At 41.0% G+C, this 25903-nt stretch overlaps 1 protein-coding gene across 10 annotated transcripts in view; it reads left to right on the forward strand.

Annotated features, from left to right (window-relative positions):
* The window catches only part of LOC136855625 (zinc finger protein 385D-like), a 1128591-nt gene that overhangs the window by 1066682 nt on the left and 36006 nt on the right, over window positions 1-25903 (forward strand). For all 10 annotated transcript variants that reach the window (XM_067132760.1, XM_067132764.1, XM_067132759.1 and 7 more), the window contains one exon: window positions 2812-2972. In XM_067132760.1, the coding sequence (XP_066988861.1) occupies window positions 2812-2972 (161 nt within the window). The remainder of the gene's footprint in view (window positions 1-2811; window positions 2973-25903) is intronic.

The following is a 25903-nucleotide window of genomic DNA, read 5'->3' on the forward strand; positions in this document are numbered from 1 at the left end:
CCTCAGTTGGAGCCTTTTGATAAGGCATCACCTTAAGAACTTTGAAGACACCTTTCTTGTAGCTCTTGTTGTAGCAAAGTGTGTTGTGAGCTTCAAGCCCTTTTTTGTGTGTGGGCTTTGTTCTAGTGGCAACCTCTCTCCTAGAGAAAAGATATGGAAGTGAAAGCCCATCTCAGATGTGTGATAGTGCCTAATTTAACTGCTTTGGTAGGCAATGCTGAAGTGGCTGTCTCATTTCCAGTTAGAACTCTTAAGGGTTTATATTAGTGAGCTTCAAGCCTTTTCTTGTATGTGGGCTTTGTTATAGTGGCAACCTCTCTTTTCTTTCATTGTTTAGAGAAAAGATATAGAAGTGAAAGCCCTTCCTAGCTTTGTGACAGTGTTTAATTTAACTGTTTTGGTAGGCAAGGAAGAAGTAGCTGTCTTATGTCCAGTTAGAAATCTTGATGGTTTACACAGACAGACATAAACCTTTAAGAGGAGGAGTTAAGTATTTATCTGTAGCATTAGGAGACTAAACACTCCTATGTCCAAGAATACTTGAGTCATTGCACATAGAGTTGATTCCTGAGCGTTTACCGTGTTTGAAAATAATCGTCATGGCTTCCGTACCATAAGCACATCTGTATTTCCTTTAAAACCTTTCGCTAGAGAAGGTTGTCATGCAGCTTTGGGAAGATGTAACTGTTGGTGACTCATATGATTGCAAAAGGTTCAAATTTAGCATGAGGTGTAAAGCCCTTAGTCCTATCGTTGTGGCAGGGACGCTTTCTCCTGAACCAAATATGATAGTAACCTTGTTTTCTATCTTATCGTTAATTGTTAAAAATCCCGCTGTTGAATTTTAGGAGCATGAAGGTACACATTGGTGTATAGGAGCCCACCTTTATATTGTGAAGTGAAGGTGGTAGTTGTCTTTAGTTTTTGACTGTCGGTTATTGGCTTTTAACTCAGGCACAGGAGTCACTAGCACTCTACGAGATATAGTCCTTTTTCCTTGTAAGGATCCTTTGATAAGTCTCACAAGAGGGCCTTACACCCTGTTGTGGTTCCAGCATCTGGCAACAGTACTTGCCAGTAAGGATCACACAACAGGCAGCTTTTTTTCCCTCATTAAAAGACTTGTAGTTCGCTTGGCTGAACATTGTTTCTCTGGCTGCACTAACCCACCATCCTCATTTAGTGTGGTAATCAGCTAACTTTATCAGTAGGTAAGATTCATTCCAAATACTTTAGAATTTTCTTGATAACATTAACTATTTGGATACTTCCCTATTGTTAAAGTGGAAACCCACACAGCCTCCCCACATTTTAGTGGATGGTCATGAAGAATTCTGACAAGAAGGTAAACATTCCAGCACCACCTGGTGGGAAACAAGTGATTACAGAGACAGTCCTAGCGGGTTAGCCATTGTTATTCTGTTTTATTTTGATTGCCGATGGCACCTAATGGTGTGAAGATATAAGCTAACTTTAACAGTAGGTAAGCATCCAAATAATTCACTTTATCATGAAAATTATCATATTTGCAAACAAAGCCTGTGGGTGAGTCGAACAAGAGTTTAGAAATGCTACATAGGTGGGCCTCCAAGTTATTTCATAATAGTTCAGCTGTGTGCAGAAATGTAATCTTTGAAACACTGTAATTGAGTTCACAGTGCTTGTGGCCTTGCTTAGATATTTCTAAATTGATAGCAAGATTTTAGTTTTCAGTTTGATTGTGTAGCTTTCATGAGTAAACTTGCCAAGATACATAGTGTTTAAAGGTATTTTTAGTCCTAGTCTTAATTGTGCACATAGATGCTTAATTTTTTTTATTTTTTTAAAGGTTTCCTATATTTACAGTACTTTTAGTGAAATGCTCTCTTACTGGTTGTTTTAAATATTTGGACATTGAAGTAGTTATCATTCTTAAACACTTGTGTGAAGTAAACATTAAAAGGATGGAGATGGTAACAAATAAGGACATAACTCCATAGGAACAGTAGACCAGCCTCTTTATAGTTTTGGTTTTTACCTGTGTCTGCTCATTAGAACTGACATGTCTCATTTTCTCACTTAAAAGTATGTATGATTTTCCACTGAGTTTAAGGTTATGGTATACAAGAATTGGTGTGGGATGCTGGATTGCATCAAAGTATAACTGTTTTACAATAAGAGAGGGAAATGTCAGTTCTTTAAGATTATTTACGTAAGTCTCATTACCTGATGTCCTAACTTACCCTTACAATGACCCATACAGTATTTAGATTCCAGTAATGTGTAGAGCATTGACAGTCAGGTTAGTTACAGTCTTAAGTTGTTAAGGATACGCAGTAACAGCCTTGTGTAGCAGTGTGTAATAATATACTGGTATATCTTTTTCATAACATTTGGCCAGAGGTATGTAGATTAGGTAGAATTTTAATTTGTTTCATTTGTAATACACAAGCTTTTTGGAAAGTGCTAAGAGGGAGTACTTTTGTTTTGTATGCCAGTTGTTCTTTTGTTGTAACCATGGAGATTATTGCAGCAGTTTTTTCCCTTGTTTATTTTTGCGTTGTTTCAAAGTGAGTGCCAATGCACTGATACTTCAGTACGTCAGTAATTTTGTTTAGCTTCACAACGATAATGCTGTCCATCTTGAAAAGGGTTGTGTGACTAAAGTCCCTGTTTTAGTTATTATATATTGTTTTCTTTTCTTCTCCTCTTCCCATCTGTTGATATGATTGAATAATCAAGCATGATAATCGGTCGTGGGCCCAATGATGGGTTTTAGTGAGACCGATTCATCACTGCCAATGTTCTGATTATCAATCATCTTCACTGTAGGGGTCACAGGGCAGGAGGTAAGCGCAGCCGCCAATGGAGGAAGTTCGCTGACTATAGACATCCCTGACTGTGTACAAAAGCTGGAGGAAACAAAGGGTGGTGGCAAATACGTCTGCAATCCCTGCCAGGCACACTGCAATTCAGAACAGCAATTAGCACAGGTATGTGTCTTTGACAGACATTATTGTGTTTTCAGGATTTTTTCCTTCTTGCATGCAGTGTTACTTAGGAGTCATATACATTAATTTGGTTCTTGATGGAGACTGTGAATGTTAATTTTACATGTATTGACACATTGACTCTGCAGCTTTCATCATTTTCTGAGAATTGAAGGGATAGCATGTTATATGAAATGTTTGGATGTAAAATAGCCGAGTATCAGCCTCTTGAAGTAGTAAATATATTCAAAGTACTCAGGATTTATTTCAGAGTTTTCACAAATCCATCATTTTCTAATGAGACAGAAGTAGGGTAGCCTGTGTTAATGAGGTTTTAGTTGTATTGAGCTTCTCCATTACAAACAGATTTTATGACGTACTCAGTTTGCATGGTTTTTATTGTTGTATCTCCTTTTATTGCACATACCTTAAGTTCTTAATGATTGTCAGTAATGGCTGAAGGTTTGCCCTTTCTTCTCCACCTTTTTATTTGTTTACATTTAAGGCGTATAAAAGGCTTCTGAATTCTTTTAGTATGATTTTACTCCACAGGATGTTTCTGTATTCAATATTCCCTATTTTTTAACATATTTTTTAATGCCAGTGTTTCAAGTGTGTACAGTATTTAGTTTTTATTTGCCCTTTCTGAGATTATGTGACCAATGACTGTTTGCTTGGAAACTATGTTTCATTATTGTTACAGTTTGGACCACATAAAAAACTCTGTCCTTATGCATTATTCACCTGCACAGCATTTTATTGCTGGTCAAATTTGTTTTTTATGTCATGCTGAAAAACTTCTGTGTTACTTGTCTTTGAATTGTTAAAAAAAAATTTGTTCATACGAGGAACAAACTTTCGGTCGTAAAGTTAGGATAAATATTCTGGCACCAGCTGGAAACCTATTTAAAAACAATCAGAAATTGTATATGCAAGGAATGTGTGGCATCTGGCATCTGATACTCAGATGAGGTGGAAGCGGTTAGAGACCCAGCTGGAACCTCGTGACACATTCAAGTCTTTTTCAACCACCTTGGAGAGCGGACGTTCACTTTTGCTTTCCTTTCCCCAAGCCGGTTTTTGTCCTAAGCCTGTAATACCTTCCTACTGGTTGTGTTGTTATCATGCTTTCCATTAATCAATCTAAGAAGCCTCGTGAGCGCCAGCTTATATGTCCCAGTGTGCGAGGGTTCCCATGTTCCTGCTTCCTGTCTTCTTCAGAGATAGACCCCATTCTTCTTGCAGTAGGTGCCATTCTAATTTTTGTAATGTCACCAATCCATGCCTGGAATGTCGTTCCTGGCCTGTTGTGCAGTGTGAGAAGTTTTACAAGAAGAGGGAACACAAAAGGAAATCGGAGCTTCCATCTTGGGAAGGATTTCCTCCTCCTCAAGTGGACTCTTCTGCTCCCCTTTCTTCCAGGCCTATTCCATCTGCTTTGTCATCCACTGATGCCTTTTCTCCTTCCTTTTCTTCCATTGGTTCGTCTTTGGAAGCATCAGGAGTTGGTCAAGGTGATTTTATGTATCATGCTGTCCCGTCTCTCTCGGCAGGGGATATTGCTCCTTCAGGGAGAGAGGAGGTAGCACCATCTTGTTCCTTTGTTTCAGATTCTGATGCACAAAAGATTTTGCCTATTTGGGCCTCCTTAGGCCTACCAGGGGTACCATCTCTGGTTGGCCTGTTGTCGCATTTTGTCTCTTCACACTTACCAGTGTCGGCTTTCCTGGAAGTTCCCTCCCCACCCCACCCCTTCCCAGCCTCCACTTATTTGGGTCTCGTGTGATGCCACCTAGCAGGATACCTTCACACTAATTACGCATCATCCTGGTTGGTCTTTACCCTTAGCAATTCCATCAGGCCTGGGTTGGACTCCTGCTCCTGCGACATCACTCCCCATGACGACAATATCTGTGACGTCATCTGCTGCATTTGGCGATCCTTTGGAGGTGTTTGATCAGACTGTGGTGGACAGACTGGACTCTGTGTTTTGAGAGAGGTATGACGGTCCTTCTGTCAGGAAAAGGCGTAGGCTTCCGCCATCTTCTTGTGCTTGAGCTTGAATTAGGCATTGGAGGATTGAAGACTTTGTTGCTTCACTGTCAGAGAAGCCCAGGGCTGTTTCATCAGCTTCTTCCTACAGACGTGTGTCTGCGATTCACGTAAGCGGACATGGTCGCGTCCATGTTCCTGTGAATGGTGTTCATCGCTCTGCAACTCCTCAGAAGTCGGCTTCAGTCAGTCATTCCTCTCTTCCTTTTTCTGTGCAAGATCGGCAGAAAGATGATAAGGCTCCAATTAAGAAGTCGAAAGTGGTGGATGCCCCCGTTAGAAGTCCAGTTGTTCTGAGGTTTACAAGATGTTCTCCTTCGAGGATTAGGGTTTCCTCTCCTGATCGTGTCGTCTGTGGACGTGTTTTTAGCCACTTCTATGGATCTGACAGTGACTGTGGTTCTCTGGCTCCCAAGAGGCTGAAACATTCCGTGTCTCGTTCACTTAGGAGGAACCACGTACGTCGTTCGTCTTCCTGAGCCCGTGGATGTGACTCACCTAGGCCTGGGTCTCATGCTTCGGTTTCTCACTCTCCTGTAAGGGATCGTGTATGTTGTTCGTCTTGGCACGTCCGCGTACGTCACTCCTCTGGTCCAAGAGTTGATGCATGGCCATGTTCCTACGTTCGTGAACGTGGCTCGCTATTAGCAAGGGATAGCCTACATCCGTCAAGTGATTGGGATTCCTCTCTTCCATCTACCTCAGGGCGTCAGCCTCCCGTGCATGCAGCAGAGGACGGGGAGAGTCAAGAATTGCTTGCTTCCCACAGGGAGGTTATTGATCTCATTCATGAGTTCAACAATCTCTCTGAGAGGTCTGAGACTCCTTCAATGACCCCTACGAGCTTTACTTGGACCAAAGAAGAATGTAAGAACTTCTTTTGAGTTACCTTGTTCTGGGCATGTTACTTTAATCTTAAAGCATGTGAATTCTTTGGTTTCGAGATGGGATAATTCTCTGAGTTCCAGCAGATCTTTTAAGCTTCTTTCCCCTCCTCTGATTTGTCATAGGCAGTATTACTCAACGAGTCACGTACCTCTGTTGAGTAGACAGCTCAACTCTGATGTCATTTGCTTGAAGCCTGAGTTAACACTAGATCAGTTTAGGGTTGATGGTCCTTCTTTAACCTTTCAGGAAGCATCTGCCTTGGAGTCGACTGCCTCTTCTGCCTTTCAGATTGTCTCGTGGCTAGATTTGTGGTCTTCAGTGGTAGCTAGGATTTCTTCATCCTGTTCTGCAAGAGTTTCATTTGAAAGTTCGTCTTTCATCAGGTTACTACAATCTGGTGCTAAGGCCATGTCATACCTAGGCTAGTTGAATGCTAATTTATGGGCTAACTTCCTATTGTTGAGAAGGGATGCAGCCCTCTCTAAGGTAGATAGATCAAATGATGCAGACTCTTTGCTTTCCTTGCTGATTGGAGATCTCCTAGGATCCCAGCTTCTCCTGCCTACGGAACAACTGGGAGCTGCAATTGTCAGATGTCAGGCTGACACTAATGATCGTCTTGTCCAACAGGCAGTGGCTAAGTCTTCAACTCAGTCTCACCCTTCCACTCCAAGACTCTTGAAGACTTCCCAGGAAGTCTTCAAGATCTGTGGCTTCAACCAAGGTTTCCCAGCCGACTCCAGCACCAATCTCGTCCTTCGAAACCAGGGAGGGGGGGTAGGGGTAAGGACAGGGTAGGACATCGATAGATTGGGTGCCACTCCCCACCCATTGGCAATGGTGGGGGGGGATGCCTGATGAGCCACTGGGCTATGTGGCAGATGCACGGAGCGAAACCATGGGTAGTAGATGTCCTTCGGGTAGGATACCTACTTCCTTTCGACTTTCCTCCTTTCTCCGATCGACCTCTCCTGCACCTGATTTCCACTCAAGGCTTTCCAAAGCACTTAGCTCTACAAGAGGAAGTGAGGAATATGATGGACATAGGGGCAGTGGAAAAGGTAGTTCGTCCTTCTCTGGGGTTCTATAGTCGAGTTTTCCTGGTACCAAAAGCCTCTGGTGATTGGAGACCAGTGATAGATCTCTCAGCTCTGAACCTTTTCATCAGAAAGACGAAGTTCAGAATGGAGACTCCCCGGACAGTCTTAGCAGCCATAAGGGACGACGACTTCATGTTGACTGTAGATTTGAAGGACACCTACTTTCAGATCCCTATCCACCCTTTGTTCAGGAAGTTCCTCCTCTTCAGTCTTGGGGAGAAGTGTTCCAGTTCAAGGTCCTTTGCTTCGGACTGACAACAGCTCCACAAGTGTTCACAAGAGTCTTTACTGTAGAGTCGACATGGGCTCATGCTCAGGGAATTCGCCTGTTGAGATATCTGTGCGATTGGTTGGTCTTAGCAAGTTCCCGGGAAAGGTTGATTCGGGACAGGGACCAACTTCTCCAGTTTTGTCACAACCTAGGTATTTGGATAAATCTGGAAAAAGTCCAATCTTCTTCCCAGTTAGAGGATTCTGTATCTGGGAATGGTGACAGACAGCCTCGTCAAGATTTTTCCCGTCGGACCAAAGGATAGGTTCAAGGCAGTAGCTCGCTCCTTCCTTTCGAAGAAGGAGCAACCAGCTCACAAGTGGCAAGTAGTTCTGGGCACCTTGACTTCCCTGGAGAAGCTGGTCCCTCATGGGCATCATCATATTTGGTCCCTGCAGTGGAGACTAGAGGAGTTTTGGTCCCCAGCTGGAGACTCCCCTTAGCTCCAGGTCCCTCTGTCGGCACAGGTGAGAAGCAACCTCCTGTGGTGGTTGGATGATCAGAACCTGTTGGGGGGGAGTTCCTCTTCATTCGCTCCCTCCAGGTTTCCTGTTCTTGGACGCATCCTCTGAAGGTTGGGGTGCTCATCTGGAAGAGCTCCTGACTTCAGGGGTATGGAGCACTCGGGACAAGCAGCTCCACATCAACGTGTTGGAGTTGAAACCTGCCTTCCTGGGTCTTCAGGAGTTTTGTTAGGGGGTAGTAGGTTACTCTGTCGTTCTGATGTTGGACAACACTATAGTGGTAGCATATGTGAACAAAGGTGTCACGCCAGCTTCACTTGTTGATGGTCGAATTGCATTACAGTAAACTCCCCGTATTTGCGGGGATGCGTACTGCACCTCCCCACAAATAGCTAAAATCCGCAAATACTTAAAACCCCTCTAAAAACACTTAGAAATGCCTATTTTGATAGTTTAAACACACGAAAAACCCTCTAAATATGCTTATACCTGAGTATTTTAATAGTTTTATCACAAAAAATGCATTTAGTCATGAAAATTATATGAAAATACAGTAATTAGTGAATATTTCTCAGTGAAAACTACTGCAAATGGGCGAATTTTCCACAAATAATGGGTCGATATGTTCCACAGAGAAATCTATGAATGCGTGAGTCTGCAAATTGTGAGAACACAAATACAGGGGGTTTATTGTAGTGGGTGATCAACAACTCGCTGGAGCTCATGGCCAGGTACATTCCGGGCAAAAGGAATATAGTGGCCGACAAGCTAAGTCGTCAGGGACAAGTTCTAGGTACAGAGTGGTCTTTGCATCAGGACATAGTGGACAGGCTGTTTCATCTGTGGGGAAGGCCCATGTTAGACCTCTCCGCTACAAGGTTCAACAGAAAACTAGAGGTCTAATGTTCAGTGGTCCCGGATCCATTCGCTGTGGTGGAGGACGCCCTTCAACATCCTTGGGACAAGTTGGAAGTTTACACCTTCCCTCCATTCTGCCTGATCAATTATGTCCTGAACAAAGTGATGAGTTCCAAGAATCTCAGGATGACCCTAGTAGCTCCTTTGTGGCCCCAAGCAGAGTGGTTCCGGGACCTTCTGTCTCTTCTGTCAGCAGCGCTGAGAGAGATGAGATTTCCCCTTGGCACAATCTCCTCTGCCAACCTCATGTAGAGAGGTACCACCAATCAGTAGGGTCCCTGTCTCTTCACAGCTGGAGGTTATTCAGTATCTCTTACGAGCAAGAAGTTTTTCTTGCAGAGCAGCAACTCAGATGTCCGGCTACCTCAGGAGATCTTCGTCGGCTGTGTATCAGGGCAAGCGGCCTGTCTACTGTGATTGGTGTCGTCAACTAGGTTTCTCTCCACTCAGAACTTCTGTTCAACAGATAGCGGACTTCCTAATCTATCTCAGAACAGAGAAAGACCTTTCTGTTTCTTTTGTCAAGTGCTACAGGGCTGCTTTAGGATTAGTTCTCCATCTGGAAGATGTGGACATCTCTTCATCCTGGGAAATCTCTATTTTGTTCAAGAGCTTTGAGCAGTCTTGTTCTCCTAGGGAACTGAAGCCTCCTAAGTGGGACCTAACTCTGGTACTGAGTAGTCTCACTCAAGCTCCATGCGAGCCACTACATCAATCATCAGACAGGGATCTGACTTTGAAAACTGTTTTTCTCCTGGCCTTGGCATCCTCGAAGAGAATTGGTGAGTTCCATGGTCTAGATCATGACGTTAAACACACCAGGGGTTGGGGGTCTGTGGCTTTCAAATTTGTAGTGGAATTTGTGGCTAAGACTCAAAATCCCTTGGTTCACGATGACAGATTTGCCTCGTTTTCCATTCCTTCCCTTGGGAATTTTGTTAACAGCGATCCTCAAGATTTACTCCTTTGCCCCATCAGAGCACTACGTTGCTATCAGAAAAGGATTCATCACCTAAGACCTAGGTGCCATAGACTTTTTGTTAGCACAGGCCGAGCCAAGAAAGAAGTGTCCAAGAATACTGTTACATTTTGGCTGCGTGAGGTAATTAGGCTAGCCTATGTCTCATCGTCAAGTCTGTCTCCAATACCGTGCATGCTAAGGCACATGACATCAGAGGAATAGGTTCCTCTCTGGCATTTAAGAAGAACTTGTCTGTTCATAGGATTTTGAATGCTGGTTCTTGGCTTCGTCAGACCACGTTCACTTCCTTCTACCAGAAGGATGTTGCCCACAGGTCCTTGGACACTTTCCTTGGTTCCGTTGGTGGCTTCTCAACAAGTTGTGTAGCTCATGCAGTGCCCCTGGTGGGACCATTTGTACCTTGTCTAAGATGGTAGTGTGGAAGAGAGAATGAGTGAGACGACTGGTTTCTTTTCTTTCCCTTTTTCCTTTCTTCTATACCTACGGGCAGTTTTGAAGAATAAGACACATCATATGCTGGGATTGGCTTGATGCAGGTTAGTGTTGCAGCATTTTTATGTTTCATACAACATACAAATTTGCTTCTCAGTAGCCTGTACTTCTCTCTCCTGCAAGGGGAGTGAGAAGTGGTGACAAACCTGTTACCTGTGGCTGGCATGGTTTGCTGCTTGAACAGATATAGTTTTCTTTGACTTCCATATATGCAATGAATCTAGCTTGCTGCATTGTATTCTAACCCAGTGGACTGGGTGTTAGATACCCACTTATCTAACAACTCAGAGGCTTAGGTCCTCTTCCGTAGAACACTAATTTCTAGGGAGAGCGATCAGGTGTGCTGAACCTCCAGTCGGTTCAGGATTCTCATACCTCCCCCCAAGAGTGAGTCTGTCCTAATGTTAAGACCGAAGGTTTGTTCCGCGTATGAACAAATAGATTTTTAATTAATTTGTATTTTTCATAGCTAACAAACCTGAGGTCTTAACAGAGACTGCCCACCTTTAGCCACCCCTCTTATGTCTCATCCTGGGTTGGAAGAAAGCCTGAATGTGTCACGAGGTTCCAGCTGGGCCTATGACCCGCTTCCACCTCATCTACGTATCAGATGCCAGGTGCCACAGATTCCTTGCATATACAATTTTTTATTTTTTTTAAACCGGTTTCCAAATGGCACCAGAATATTTATCCTAATGTTAAGACCTCAGGTTTGTTAGCTATGAAAAATACAAATTAATTAAAAATTTGTCATTTTTCTTGCATCTCATAGGGGATATACAACCATTGGCCTTGTCAAGGCCAGATCTAATGAAAAATTTCTGGTATCAAAAAGAGTGAAGAGTAAGGTGTAACTATGAAATAGACTGCTTAATTCTTTTAAGGAACATGGGAAGAGAGGAGCATGAAGAGGTTTCTAAGTCTCAGAGGGACGGGGAATAGGGAAGGAAACATGTCTTGGATCTTATCTGTGTTCCTAGTAAAATAGTTTAAATGTATAAGTTGTGAAAAGACTCTGAAAAGGAGTTTTAGAATTTGGTCAGGTTATGCAAATATAAGATTTGATTCCCTGGAAATACAAACCAGGGCCTTGTATATAGGGGTATCCATCAGCAGAAGCTTAAATTGGTTCAGGAAAACTGGTAATAATGTAGTTATGAGGTGGCAAGGGGTTGAGGGGTGGTGAATATTCCCACTCACTTACCACCACCAAGCAATATTCTTGGGTCTCCATTTAACAAGAATATCTTGCTCTGTTCCTGTTTGGTTAACCCTTTCCCTTACCCTTGACTGATATAGACGTCATTCAAATTTAAGTCCTTCGCATTGTGATGACCTATGCAAACATCAAAAAAATGAAATGATTGCACAAACCAGCGGACAAGATGAGGTTAATTTTTGGCAGGTGTTCTTGATATTTTTTGTACATTTGTAACATATATATTTGTTTGTTTTGTATATTTAGATTTTTGTTCAGTGGTTACATAATTTTATCTTTTTTCTGTGAGAGAGAGAGCGCCACATATTTTACAGAAAATGTGACACTACTTAGTCATTCATTTTTCATTTTTCCCTGGTATAATTACAACTTTTGCATTGCAATAAGTAGGTAATTTATCTGGGTGTGCTATGGATAATAAATGAAGACTCCATCACAAATATTTTTTTTAGGGAGGAAAGTGCAAAATTTTGCAATATCTTGTGAATCATACACTTTAATTCATCTATATATAAACTCATGTATGTTTGGGACTTTTGTATTCCATTGTATAAAGCAATAATTTAGCTGACAAATGAAATAAAATTGAGAAGTCTGCCTTGAAAATTGTTGGAGGTACCTGTCTTTGAACAAAAATAGGCACAGTTTTGAGAGCTTTTTGCATGTATTGCATGGGTGACTTACTTTTCTTACAGAAAACGTGACACTACTTTGTAATTAATTGTTTCATATTTTCCTGGCTAAAATTATAACATTTTGCATTGCAATAACTCGGTAATTTATATGGATGTACTATGGATAAAAACGAAAACTTTATCAAAAACTTTTTTTTTTATTATACTTTTGGGGCAAAAGTGCAAAATATTTTTGGGGCAAAAGTGCAAAATTATCTCAAGTCTCATAATTTCTATTTGTTATTCTACCTACATAAAAGTTATTTTTGAGAATTTTTTCATGCCATTGGATAGAAAAATAATTCACCGGCAAAATGAGACAAGATCAGAGCTACACATCTTTGAACAAAAAAGGTGTACAGTAAACATTTTTACGCTTACAGCTTAAGCCACTGTATGAACAAAAAAGGTATACAGTAAACATTTTTACGCTTACAGCTCAAGTCACTGTACTTCACACAGACCTTTTTGGTTCCTTCCTCCCTACTCCTTCCACACATATTTCTCTATCTTGGTTGAGCCTCTACTGGATTCTCATATGTTGAGGTCCTGACCTCAGTACGTGCCTCATCCCCAACTACTCCTGCTGACTCCTCTGCTCCTAGTATCTCATCCACCAGATACCTTCATAACTGCACCCTACCCTTGGTGTCCCAGGGAGTCCATCATTCTTTGTCTTCCTTAACCACTTCACTTAGGCATAGTTAGATTGGGCTCCTGCGTAAGAGGTCAACTCCATTGAGCCTACTGTAGGGATCTTCCTTCCTGCGGGAGATGCTCTGTTGTACCGACTATTTCATTTACTGGAGGAGAGTAAGATGCAAGTTAGGAGAAGGCAAAGAAGTCTCTCTCTTAAAGGACCTGTCATTAAATGTCATGTAGGACTTTGAGTGAGCACCCTTCCCCTACTTGAGTGGCAACAGTGTTCACTTCAGGGTGCTACATCCACTTAAGTAAAGTCAACACAGATTCTCAAACATGCTCGGTACCCCCATATTAGCCTGTGCTTTCTCAGACAACTCGTGACACATCCACCTGTGTATCGCCTAAAGCACATGGTGGAGTTATCACCAGCACCAATCATAGATCTCCAGTGTTTGGCAATCATGGGTACCTGGATTATCGGTTTGTAAATGATCATGCTGCACCCTGGTCTGCACTACGGGCCCTGGAGTTGCACATGCATGATAGTGCCTATGCCTGTTCTCCTGTTGCTGCTTACCAGTTTGGCTTTCCCTGAACATATAGAGTTCCATGAGTTGGATGACCATACCTCAGAACCCTGTTGTATTTGGTGGTTACTCATCCTGTGATATATTGACCAATAACACTGGTACTGATCGTGTGCCACAGTCGTGTGAGCATGTACTAGAGCAGGCTGGTTCATTGTCCTATATTGCTTCTGTGGACTTGATGTGGCAGATGGTCACACTCCTCCAGAACCCCAGCAAGCAGAGTTGGAACAGCACTTTCAAGAGGTCATTGTGCCCATATATGAGTGGAATGATCTCTGGTAGGCTTACACTATAATCCATCTGAACCCAATGTCAGTGCTGCTGAAGTGAGACTGTCATTTGGATTGCCAAGGTCTTAGCTAGCTTGTGATCTTTATGGCAAGGTGACTAGTCTGGTCTCTGAGTTAGAAAGTTCCCTTCTGTTCAGAAGATCAAACAGGCTCCATGCCCTCCCATTGACATGCTAGAGGAAGTTCTGTGTGCCAGAGAACGCCAAAGTTATTCCTCTACAGTTTGACTCCTCAGTCTACGGACTGATAAATGACTTCCACTGGAAAGACTGCAAAGAAGGCGCTGCCTGCTCTGCACTGGAGTCAGAAACCGTAGTCTGTCGCCAAGGCTGCCTTCCAGGCAGCACTGTGGCTTGAACTATGGTTGAACATGTTTTTTTTACTTTACCATCAGCAGAAGCTCATTGCAGTAGGAAAAAGCAGAGTTTAGGAGGTTGCTTGTGTCAGGGGGAAAAGGCTGACTTGTTTTGTACCAGAGTGTCAACTTTGGTTAAACTTTGTCTTAAGGATGTGGGACGAGGTATCTTCATTCTTCTCAAGACAGGTTTTGGCAGAGTAGTCTTGCATTTCAGAACAGCCTGGTTCTGGATACCTGTTTACTCTTTCCAGAGTAAGGTGGAGGCAGTGGTGAAGAAAAGAGACTCTTGACAGTCAGGACTCTCATATCCACTGTTTGGTCTCCTTCAAGCCTTCTGTGTCAGGAGGAACCCTCTTGCCAAACCATAATAGGCTGCTTAGTTTTCCTCCAGGAATGGCAGGGAGCCTTCCCAGCCCTTTCAATCCCCATCCCCTTGCCATGGCTAGGGAAGGAGGTAAAGGGAGTGAGGACACTGAATATGGCAGTCTTCATCTCCGTCTACCATACAAATACTGTTTCTGACCTATCCTGACTGTATGGTAGAGGTGAAAGGGATTTCGAAGAATAATGCTTTCAAACTTTCAGATGACCAGTCATCAGGGTTTTACAATCACCTCTGTTTTTGTGGAGAAGGCAACTGGCAGCTGGAGACTGATCATCAATCTCTCTTTTGAACAAATTTGTCTTTCAGATGTATTTCCAGATGAAAATGACAGTGTTGTATTCCATCAGAGAGGGTGACTTCATTGTTTCTGTGGATTTGAAGAATGTGTCTTCCAAGTACCAGTTCATCACTCCATCAGGAAGTACCTCTGCTGTATCAGCAACAGGACTGTCTACCAGTTCAAAGTTGTGTGCATTGGGCTGGTGACAGGCCCATGGATGTTCACCCAGGTATGTTCATGGTCCCATTTACAGTTTAGCTGGATGTTTGGTTAGCTCTTCCATCCCTAGAGTCCCACTTGCTCCAGAGCAGAGACCACTTACCATTTGTCACAACCTGGTGACCATGATGATCTGGGAGAAGTTAGATCTCACCCTTAGGCAGCAAACAAAATACCTGAGTGTGCTCAGAGAGTTTCCCCTCAGACTCTTGTGTTAGCAAGCTTAGGTATGTTGCAGCTCAGTTCCTGCCTCGAGAGGAAAAAACAGCTTGGCTGTGGTGGATTATCCCCTGCCACATATTTTTCCACACAGGCACTTCCGCTTTACTAACTACAGTGGCAGCTGAAGTGGCACTGGTCAGCTCCAAGCATTCCTCCCTCTTTGCTTGTGCTCTTGAGCGTGAAGATCAGACAGGATCTTCCCTTGTGGCTAGATGACATGAACCCCTTCACTGGAGTTCCCCTGAACTTTTCATTCCTAAGATGTAGCAATTGACAGATGCATTGAAGATAGTTGTTGGGGGTGCACACATGAATGGCATGTTCTTTCCAGGTGTGTGGGAGGAAGATGAACCTCATCTGCACATAAACCTTTTGCAAAATGCAAGTAGTATTGTTAGCCCTGCAAGCATTCTAAGAATGTTTGATGGGTCACTCAGTAGTGTTGATATGTGACAACATGACTGTATTGGCAAATGTCAGCAAGCAAGGGGAGGATAGTTTTCCTTTATCACTATCAGTTGACAAGGGAGATGCACAGATGGGCATGTCATCAGGCTGCAGCTGAGTATATTCTTGGCAGAAGGAATGTGGTGACATCAGTTCAGATGTTAGGTTCAGTTAGTAGGAAGGAAGTGGTCTTTACACATTCATGTGATATATATTCTGTTCTAGATTTGGGGAACACCGGTGATCGACCTGTTTGCCACGCATTTAAACAGGAAGCTCATGGTTTTCTTTTTTCCAAAAGTAGATCCCTTGGCAGTGATGGAAGACAGTCTAGACATGTGTGTCTTTCCACATTCAGTTTGATTCACTGAGAAATAAAGATGCCCTCAGCCTCAATTGGGACATGGAATGGTATAGGCGGTGGGGTATGAGGCTGAACTCTAGTAAAACAAAAACACTATTGATTAGCAGATCTCTTACAGATTTTCCACCCCATCCTCCCCTTCAGGTGGAAGAGACTTTGCTGAATGAGTCAGAAGCTTTAACTATTCTAAGTGTAATGACTCACACGTTACTTTTGAGAAACATCTAATGAAAGTTTCAGCAAATACTGTACGAAAGTTAGGTATGAGTTATAAGGCCTCATACATTTATAACAGTGATAAAATCAGTGCAACCTGTTTTAGGTCATTTGCGCTTCCTTTACTCGAATACTGTTCTCCGGTGTGGATGTCTACTTTTGCCAGTGATTCACCTCTTTTAGATACATTGGTTCATGGTGGTAGGTTTCTGTTTCCTAATATTATCAGTTATGACTTAGACCATCAACAGATGGTCTCGTTTGTCACTTTTTCATAAGTTGTATTTTAATAGAGATCTTTTGTCTCACAGTTGATCCCTGATCCCCTTTTCTTGCCAAGAGCAACCAGATTCGCTGAACAGCAGCACCAATATGCAGTAAATGTGTCTCTCTGTCAGACTTCTCAGTTCCAGAGGTCTTTTATTCCTTGCACCATTGGACTGTGGAACAGTCTCCCTGAGGATATTGTGCAATTGGAACTTCAAAAGTTCAAGCAAGGTGCAATGCATTACTACCTTAATGCTGTTCTTGCGCTTTAATACATTTTTATCTATATAAATATATTTTTCTTTTTAAAAAGTGAGATCTCTTCTTTCTGTATTTCCCTTTACCTTTTCTTACTTGCTAATGAACACCATATTCTTTGGAAACTTGAATTTCAAGTCAATGACCCCTGTGGTTCATTTTCTAAATAATAATAAAGTGTTGATCTCACCACAGACCAGAATGACGTTTTTGGCCCTGCAACAGATGATTTTTTGATGTGCTGGCACTCTTGGTTGAACTGCCCAGATAGATTCCCTGTGGCCCACTCTCTCTGTCAGCTGTGCATATGGAGGTTTCAGCAGGCAGTATAATCCTTCCATCTACACACTTGGAGGTTATCTGGCAGCTCCTGTGAGAGATTGGCTTTTATGGCAGGAGTGAGGAGATGTCAGGGTACCTCCAACATGTACCAAGGAAAGAGGGCCATATTCATCCTCAAAGACTGTTTTCTTGCCAACCTTAGGCTCGATGAAGCATATCAGCGAGGTTCATAGCATGTCCTATCTGTTCTAGCACCAGGAGGGTTAGGGGTCTCTTTTGTTCTTGTTATCCTTGAGTTGGTAGTGAAAACTCAGGACCTATCAGTCATTGACAAGAGATACAGAGTATATTGGTTCCTTCCTTCTGGGACTTTGTTGGGGGTGACCCATATTCCTCCCTTTACCAGTCAGTAACTAGGGCCAATTACAGAGTGATAGCACCCTTAGCCTCAGCATATGGGATCACACTTGGTTCTCATAGAATTTTCTTTTTTCAACCTTGGTTCCAGACACTTCTTGCTGAGGCTTAGGGTGCTATCACTCTGTAATCATTATATCAGATCACATTGCTGGTTTCAGGGGTCACTGCTTCATAGCTCACTGTCTTGACTGGGAGTGTGACATTTCCTACATGGTAGGTGATGTAAGTAATGCTGAAGAATTCATACTAATTCACGTTATACGAGGGTAAGTCAAAAAGTTCCAGGAAAAATTGTTGAGTGATGTATTTACACAGGAATGAAACAACCCAAATACTTGGTAAACAATTATCTGTGATGTAGTGATCCATATAGACTTGTTACCTCAGTCATCCTCTTGCTACTGTGGTGTTAACATCTGCTTCAGAAAAGTAACTTCTTGAACCCATGGAAAATAAAAATTTTGAGATGAGCTAACATCAAGTTCCTGACCAAGCTTGATTGGAAACCAGGAAAAATTATTGAAGCTTTGCAACAAGTTTATGGAGATTCTTCTCCATCTAAATCAGTTGTTTATGATGGGATAAAGCGATTTAAGGATGGTCGGGAGGACCTCAAAGACAACCCAAGAGAGGAAGACCATCGACTGCAAAAATGAAAGAATTGTGGCTTTGGTGCAGAATCTAGTGGATGAAGATCGTCGGATTACTATCGATATGATAGCTAATGAAACTGGGATCTCCCATGGTTCCGCATTTTCAATTTTAAATGAAAATCTTGGTTTGAGTAAACTTTCAGCACGTTGGGTCCCAAAAGCGTTGCGCGAAGACCAACTGCATCAAAGAGCTGAACTTTCTCTTGCAGTTTTAACGAAGATTGAATCAAATGAATCAGAGTTTTTGACTGGATTGTTACTGGAGATGAAACTTGGATCCATCAATATGACCCAGAAAGTAAAATTCAATCAAAGCAATGGTTACCAAGAGGTTCAGCTGCACCAGTGAAGTTCAAAGTGGCGAGATCTGCCCAGAAGGTTATGGCAACAGTGTTTTGGGACTCCAAAGGAGTGATTTTGATTGATTTCCTTGAAGGACAAAAAACAATCACCGGGAACTACTACAAAGGTGTTTTGCAAAAACTGAAGACTGCATTGGCTAAAAAACGTCGAGGAAAGTTGCACCGCAGAATTTTTTGTTCCATCATGATAACGCTCCAGCACATTCATCAAGGGTTGCAAGAGAAGTCCTACGGAAATTTAGGTGGGAAACTCTTCCACATCCTCCTTATAGTCCTGATCTTGCTCCTTCAGATTTTTTCCTGTTCCCAAAACTCAAGGAACACTTAAGAGGAGTCCGGTTTGAATCTTTGGATGCTGCTAAACATGCAGTTTCAACATGGTTTAATAGAAAGGCCCCAAATTTCTACAAAGAAGGGTTGCAGAGGTGGAAACAGCGCCTTGAAAAGTGTATAGAGTTAGATGGTAGATATGTAGAAAAATGATGTTTGAATTTCCTTAAATAAAGAGTATATTGAATTTTTCCTGGAACTTTTTGACTTACCCTCGTATATGTGAGCACTTACCCTCGTATATGTGAGCAATATAAAGACCTCAGTAAACCAGTTGATCCTTGATTTTCGTGTTCTAAACAGTATCTAAGATTTTGATTCTTGATATAAAAGAACAATGGAATGGAAGAAACATACTGTTGGGAAGCTCTTAAGGGCAGTGCCCAAAGTAATAGCTTAAAACAACCTTATGATGTAGTTGCAGTATTTGCAAGTTGGAAATTAGAGCCTGGTCATTTATTATAAGGAAAATATTTGATTTTTCTCTGTCAAGAAGAATACAGCAGAGAGCCTTCCCGGATATGAGATCATGCTTAATATAAAGATGAATAAGTATCACAGAAATCCATAGAAGCTGCTTGGAGAAGCACTTGAGAAGTTAAGAAGTGCACCCAGTTTGGAAACAGCCTTGACCAGACCCTCGGTTTGATCCATCTAATATATGATGCTATTCATTTGTTGAGCTCTGAATTTAGTTATAGTCAGTTTTCAAATTTTCCAAGAGATTTTTGTAAAGGTAAACTTTGTAGATGACAGTTTGGAAAAAAATTGATCTTGGAAGAATTGAAACATGAGGATTTTTCAGTATCACTCTGATCTCCAGTAATAGCAGTGCGCAGAGCGAAGAGACACTGAAAATGAGGCTCTGAAATTGTAAGTTTTGTAAAATTATAGTGTTTTTTCAATAGCAGTTGAAAGTTTATGTACCTGGCCATTTGCTTGAAAAGTGAGAATAAATGCCAATCGAACAGTTACTACAAATTAGGCAGAAAACATTTGTTTTTAGGTATGTAAATAGATTCCTCATCCTCTGTTGGACTTGAGATATCATGACCTTGTCATGTAAGATTACATACCTGAAGTCTTTTATATCGATATATGTTTAGCAAAAACTGAACAAGTTGCTTAAGCATGGTGATGATAGCGGCAGGCAGGTGAGGGAATCACTTTCTTTGGCCATTTTATGTGCAGACATTGGAAGCTCTACTTATTGTGGCTGTTGCTGGAGCCAACTTGAGTATTGTTTGATAGAATGGTTGACGATATTGTATTGTTTTTTATTGTTCTGATTTTGATATTGTGTGATATACTGTAATGCTCTTAGAAAGAACGAACAAACAGCAATGATATCCATGGCATGATCAAGTATTTGCTAGATTCATGTCACCTGTGACTGTCAATCAGGTGTGTCTCTTCCACTGGACTAGTGGAAGTAGTCCAGGCAACACTCCACTGTTCTCATTGCCTCTTCCCCATTTGTTCCTACCTTGAATCCTACTGCTTCTGCTGGAAAGGTGTCCACCCATTCTCCCCATGCTTGGTCTGAGATGAGTAAGTGGAGAGTAGACAACAATCCACTGATTGCTGGTGCATTAGTCATTTCCTCATAGCCCCACCACTCCTAGTTCTACCTCAATCTCTACCTCTCCTGCTTTTGTTGTATTGACTTCAAGATGTCCCCAGGAAATGGAGAAACTGTTAGGTCATTGTATCCTTCTCTTTGTATTCCTAGGGAGCTTTTGTGCCTCTCTAAAGCACTTGAAGGTAAGGCCAGAAAAAGAAATCCTCGACTCAAGTCTTGGCAGACCCCATCATACCAGCTCTTGACTTACCCCTCTGTGATTGAGTGGGCATTCCTGTTGTATCTGTGGCTCCTGCTCCTGCCCTTTTGAGGATGTCTTCTTTTACTGTCCTCAGCAGATGTGGGAGAGAATGAAGAGACCTGTGATCATAGGAGGTTGAAGAAGCACTGTCATGCTTAGCCTTTCTCCTCTTCCTTTTATTCTTCCTCCTCCTCATCCTCCTCAGTTTCTCCTCAATTTCTATGTCTCTGGATCAGAGGAAGGATAGGGACAAGGCTGCACGGCTGCCCTGTGCAAGAAGACTAAGAAGTCTTCTGGCATCAGTTGCTCTTCTGTTGGGAATGATGGCTATCCCAGGATCTGTTGGCAGGGAAAAGCATTCATGGGTGGTTTGTGGATTGATACATGAGTTCACTCATAACTGATCTCCATTGCATAGTTCTAATTACGCTTGGTCCCCCTCTCTGCACCTCCTTCTGAGGAAAGGAAGACTTTACCCTGCCTCTTCCCAAGTTAGTGTTTCTTCGAAATAAGTTAAGTATATCTTAGTTTAACCAGACCACTGAGCTGATTAACAGCTCTCCTAGGGCTGGCCCGAAGGATTAGATTTATTTTTACGTGGCTAAGAACCAATTGGTTACCTAGCAACGGGACCTACAGCTTATTGTGGAATCCGAACCACATTATAGCGAGAAATGAATTTCTATCACCAGAAACAAATTCCTCTTGTTCTTCACTGGCCACTCGGAGATTCGAACTCACGACCAACAGAGTGGTAGTTGAGAACGGAAGCCGCTCACCCAGCGAGGAACAGAGTGTTTCTTCAGAAACACATAGGGAAGATAAGAATTTTCCCAGACTACAGGCTAGTATTCTTCTTCTGATCTATCCTGATACATCATGGGGTTCCTTACCATAATGAACATGGTCATACACGTGTGTGGAACTGGTTGACAACAGTCATGGCCCTGGGGTTGACTTGACTCGTACACTGCTTCAGTGCCACTCCATACTGGACAGGCAGTGTACATCCCTGTTCATCTCAGCTGGGTAGTAGGGTCAACCTGGCCGGTTCACCGGCTTTTAAAGAAAGGCAGTGAAGGTGATCATGATTAGTCACTCTCTACTACCTTTGGATTGTGACTTGGCATCTGAGATTCATTTTGGACACCCGCCACTACCCTGATGGGGATTTTCTCTTAGAGCCCATACAGGCCAAGTTAGAGAGGCATTTTTGCTAAGTCATTGAACTGATTCATTAGTACTGTGGTTTTGTGGAAGTAACCTGATTATTCCTTAGCACCCAGCATCCTCCAGTTAACAAACCTTGGGTTTAGTCCTTGGAATCCATACTATCCTTTCACTTATCTTTTAACAAAGATATTCAGTGTAAAGAGAATTATGAAATAGAACTAAAAATAAGATAATCTGATACCTGTCTGCTGAACTGTAGTTCTAAGGTTTAACCTTAATACAAATTTAAACTGGAAAGCACACATTGTATATATGAAATCAAAAAGTAAATAAAAGTATTCAACCTGATAAGAAGGCTTTCATATACAACTCTGGGAACTGACAGGTCAACCCTGGTGTTACTATACAGAACAACTGTCCATTCTATTATAGACTATGAAAGCCAAATACTTTATATGACTGTATTAGACTTGTCATTAAAAAGCTGAGATCCTGTTAACAGTGAATGACTCAGAATCTCCTGGAATAAATCCATACAAGTTAACAGTGGTAAACCTTTCTCTCTACATTGGGATTTAGTAATCATGATAAGTACAGGCAAGTGACAGGCCAACTATTATTATTATTATTATTATTTTTTTATTATAATTCAGGAGATGAAACCTATTCATATGGAACAGGCCCACAGGGGCCATTGACTTGAAATTCAAGCTTCCAAAGAATATGGTGTTCATTATGAAGAAGTAAGATGAGGTAATGGGGAGTACATGAGGAAGAGATTCCACTTATTAAAAAAGAATAAATTAGTTAATAAACTAATACTGGCAGTCCCCAGTTATCAGCGGTTTTGGTTATCGGCAATCCGGTTTTGCGACACTTGTCTAGCAATGAAAATCAGCGCCGATACATACCTAACAGAGGTGCCAATAACCGAAAATCGACGCGTTTCAGTTATCAGTGATTTTCGGTTATCATCATGCCATCAGAATGGAACCCCCGCCGATAACCTGGGACTGCCTGTAAATAGATAAAAATGTATTCAAATGATGTAACAATTGCACGACATCCTTTGGGAGGCTGTTCCAGTCCAATAGTGTGAGGAGAGGCTGTTCCAGTCCAATAGTGTGAGGAATAAAGGACCTCTGGAACTGAGAAGTTCGACAGCAAGGCACATTTACTGCATATTGGTGGTGCTGTTCAGCAAATCTGGTTGCTATCAGACAGTAAAGGGAATCTGGGATCAATTATGAATATGAAAGATCTCTGTGGAAATACAACGTATGAAAAAGCGACAAACAAGACTATCCGTCGATGGTCCAAGTCACAACTGCTGCTGTTGTGAAACAGAAACCTACCACTATGAACAACTCTGTCTAAAGGAGATAAATCTCTGGCAGAAACAGATATCCAAACCGGAGAACAGTATTCTTGTAAAGGAAGCACAAATGACCTAAAACAGGTTGTTATAAATACAAGAGGCCTTACGAATAATACCTAATTTTCGTGCAGCATTTTCTGAAACTTTCATTAAATGTTTCTCAAAAAGTTAGATGTGAGTCAGAAGTAGCACCTAGAATAGTTAAAGCTTCAGACTTATTCAGCAGAGTCCCATCCACCTGAAGGGGAGGATAGGGTGGGAAATCTGTAAGAGATCTGCTAATCAATAGCGTTTTCATTTTACTGGAGTTCAGCCTCATACCCCAACGACTACATTATTCCCTGATCTGGTCCATATCAGATTGAGGACGAAGGCAGCTTCATTTCTCATAAGTGGAGAATTCACTACACTCACAAGTGTTGCATCATCTGCATACTGAACAATCTTGTTTTCCAGGCCAACAACCATATCACTTGTATACACTGAAAATAACAGTGGATAGATTAGATTGGAATGCTGTACAGATGATGAATTGTACACCAGTGATCATTTCCCAGTACTGTATTAATTTCCTTATTACAAAATAACCATGCAAAACATGTCCCTTACTATAATGCATAAAAAGTGGATGAGGAGCAATAAGAAATGTACACTAGGAATATCCAACCATTTGAATATTTAAAAGACCATAATTAAACTAATAAATTTCCTGTTGATTTCATTAAAAATGCTGCTGACAAAAGCAATACCAAAATCAAGTCACATCCAACAGAACTCAAAGTTCCATGGTGGTTTGGTAAGCTAACAGAATTGATACATATAAAACACTCAGTAGGGAGAAGACTAGGTAATTTAAATAAAAAATTCAACAAAATAAATAAAACATTACATATATTATAAGGAGATTTACAAGAACTGACTACAATATTATTATTAGAAATTGATACATTAAAACCTCTATACAACAAAATATCTGCAAAATTTAAAAAATAAGTAGTATGTACATGATCTAAATTTTGTTGAGGAGGCCACCTCCCTAACAAAGATAAATAGCTGCTCCATATTACAGTCCTCTGAGAATTATAGCAAGGATAAAGTGTCCATCTATGTCATGTCCCCAAAAGAGGAATCTATGTCATAGATCCCCAAGACTGGGACATTCAACCAGCAAATGTCTTACAGTCAAGAGGACAATACAGTTTCTGCAGAATAGATGGTTTTCACCTGACACCAGGAATCCATGGGTGAATAATGTATGTCCAATCCTTAGCCTGCACAACATCATTTCTAGTGTCCTTGGCATATAGCAATATGACTAAGGCAATACTGTGTTGTAATACATGTGATGTGAATGGTTTTTCCCCGTGGAAAAAAAAAATTTTTTTTCCAGAAAAAAACCAAGATAAAAAAACTTTTTTTTCTTGTTTCTTGTATAAAATCTGTAAATAATGGGAAAACAAGCTGTTTGTGTGTTAAATAAACAAAAATTTAGTTAAAATTCACGTAATAGAATTATTACAGGTTCTTCTATAGGCCTATACCATCAACAGGTATGTTTATATACATACTGTATATCATTAGTCCATTGTAGTTGATATGCTCTAAATAACATTTAGACAACTCACGAGAATAAAATACAGTACAGTACATTAAGGTTCAAAACTACTTTCATTAATCTGTTGTACATAACATTTCTATAACAGACAGGGCATACATAGCATGAAAGAAGCATGTAAACAGATTAGTGCTGGATTTATATACCTCACTTAGGTCTTGTATTGTGCAGTAGATAAAACAATTACCTGTTTAATCACAGTAATTTTATTTTCTGCATACGGGAAAGGATAATGAAGTACAATTTTTTTTTTTTTTAATTATGACGCTTAGTTGTTTTATTGTAGAATGTAGGCCTGTTCATATCTTATACAATCATGTTGTTTAATTATACTGTATAAAGTACTATATCTACACATCATGAATTCATAAGTTATGACCCCATAACCCATATCACCAAGTTGAAGAACTAATAAAGTTTCCTAGTTTTCTATTGACTATCAAATCCATACTCATGTTTACAGTCCTATTGTCAACTTACTACTAACTCTGTTCCCCTGCTGCAAGTAGGTGAAACCAAAGATGCCAAAGGCAATAGATCAAATAAATTTATTATCATAATGCATAATACCAAGTCTTATGTACTTTCTAAAACAAAGCTTTAAATAATATTTATTTACTACTGCACAATACACCACTTACAATATCCAGCAGTACATGGCAACTTTTATAGGAGTGGCTGTGTAGTACACGGTCTGTACATGTCTAATACCTGTCAGGCTGTATTTTTCTCTCACTCCCTCTCCTCACAGTTACTTATATAATTTGCTTAAAATACTTGTGCTACATGTTTGGTAATACTGTATTAATTTCTTAGGAATTATCATTGCAATAAGTTTACTTATTTAATAGAAACATAGGATAATGGACACTGTATTATCCATTTATAAGCCTGAAAATATGTCAATTGTTGAAATTATTAATTAATGTAAACAATTTAACCTTAAAGAATTCATTCTTTAGCAAGCAACTCTGAGATACAAATAATACAAGAAATTATAAAAGTACCAAAAAAATTTGGAAAAAAAATGGAAAAATACAGGTTTTTTCACACCCAACATAAAAAAAAGCGGGTTTTTTTTACATGACAATTTACTACACATTTTTTTTTTATATATATATTTTTACAAAGGGACTAGTACCAAAGGATTTTAATTTTTTTGACCTACAAGAGGAAATACATCCCTAGGGTAGTGGGCACCTTCTGGGTGCTGGAGAGGTGACTGCTGAATGAGCAAGTTGATCAGCTTGCTTGCTCCCAAGAATCCCAGCATAGGAAGGCACCTAGCAAAAAATTT

This window comes from Macrobrachium rosenbergii, chromosome 32 (assembly GCF_040412425.1).
Source record: "Macrobrachium rosenbergii isolate ZJJX-2024 chromosome 32, ASM4041242v1, whole genome shotgun sequence".
Classification (NCBI taxonomy): Eukaryota; Metazoa; Arthropoda; class Malacostraca; order Decapoda; family Palaemonidae; genus Macrobrachium; species Macrobrachium rosenbergii.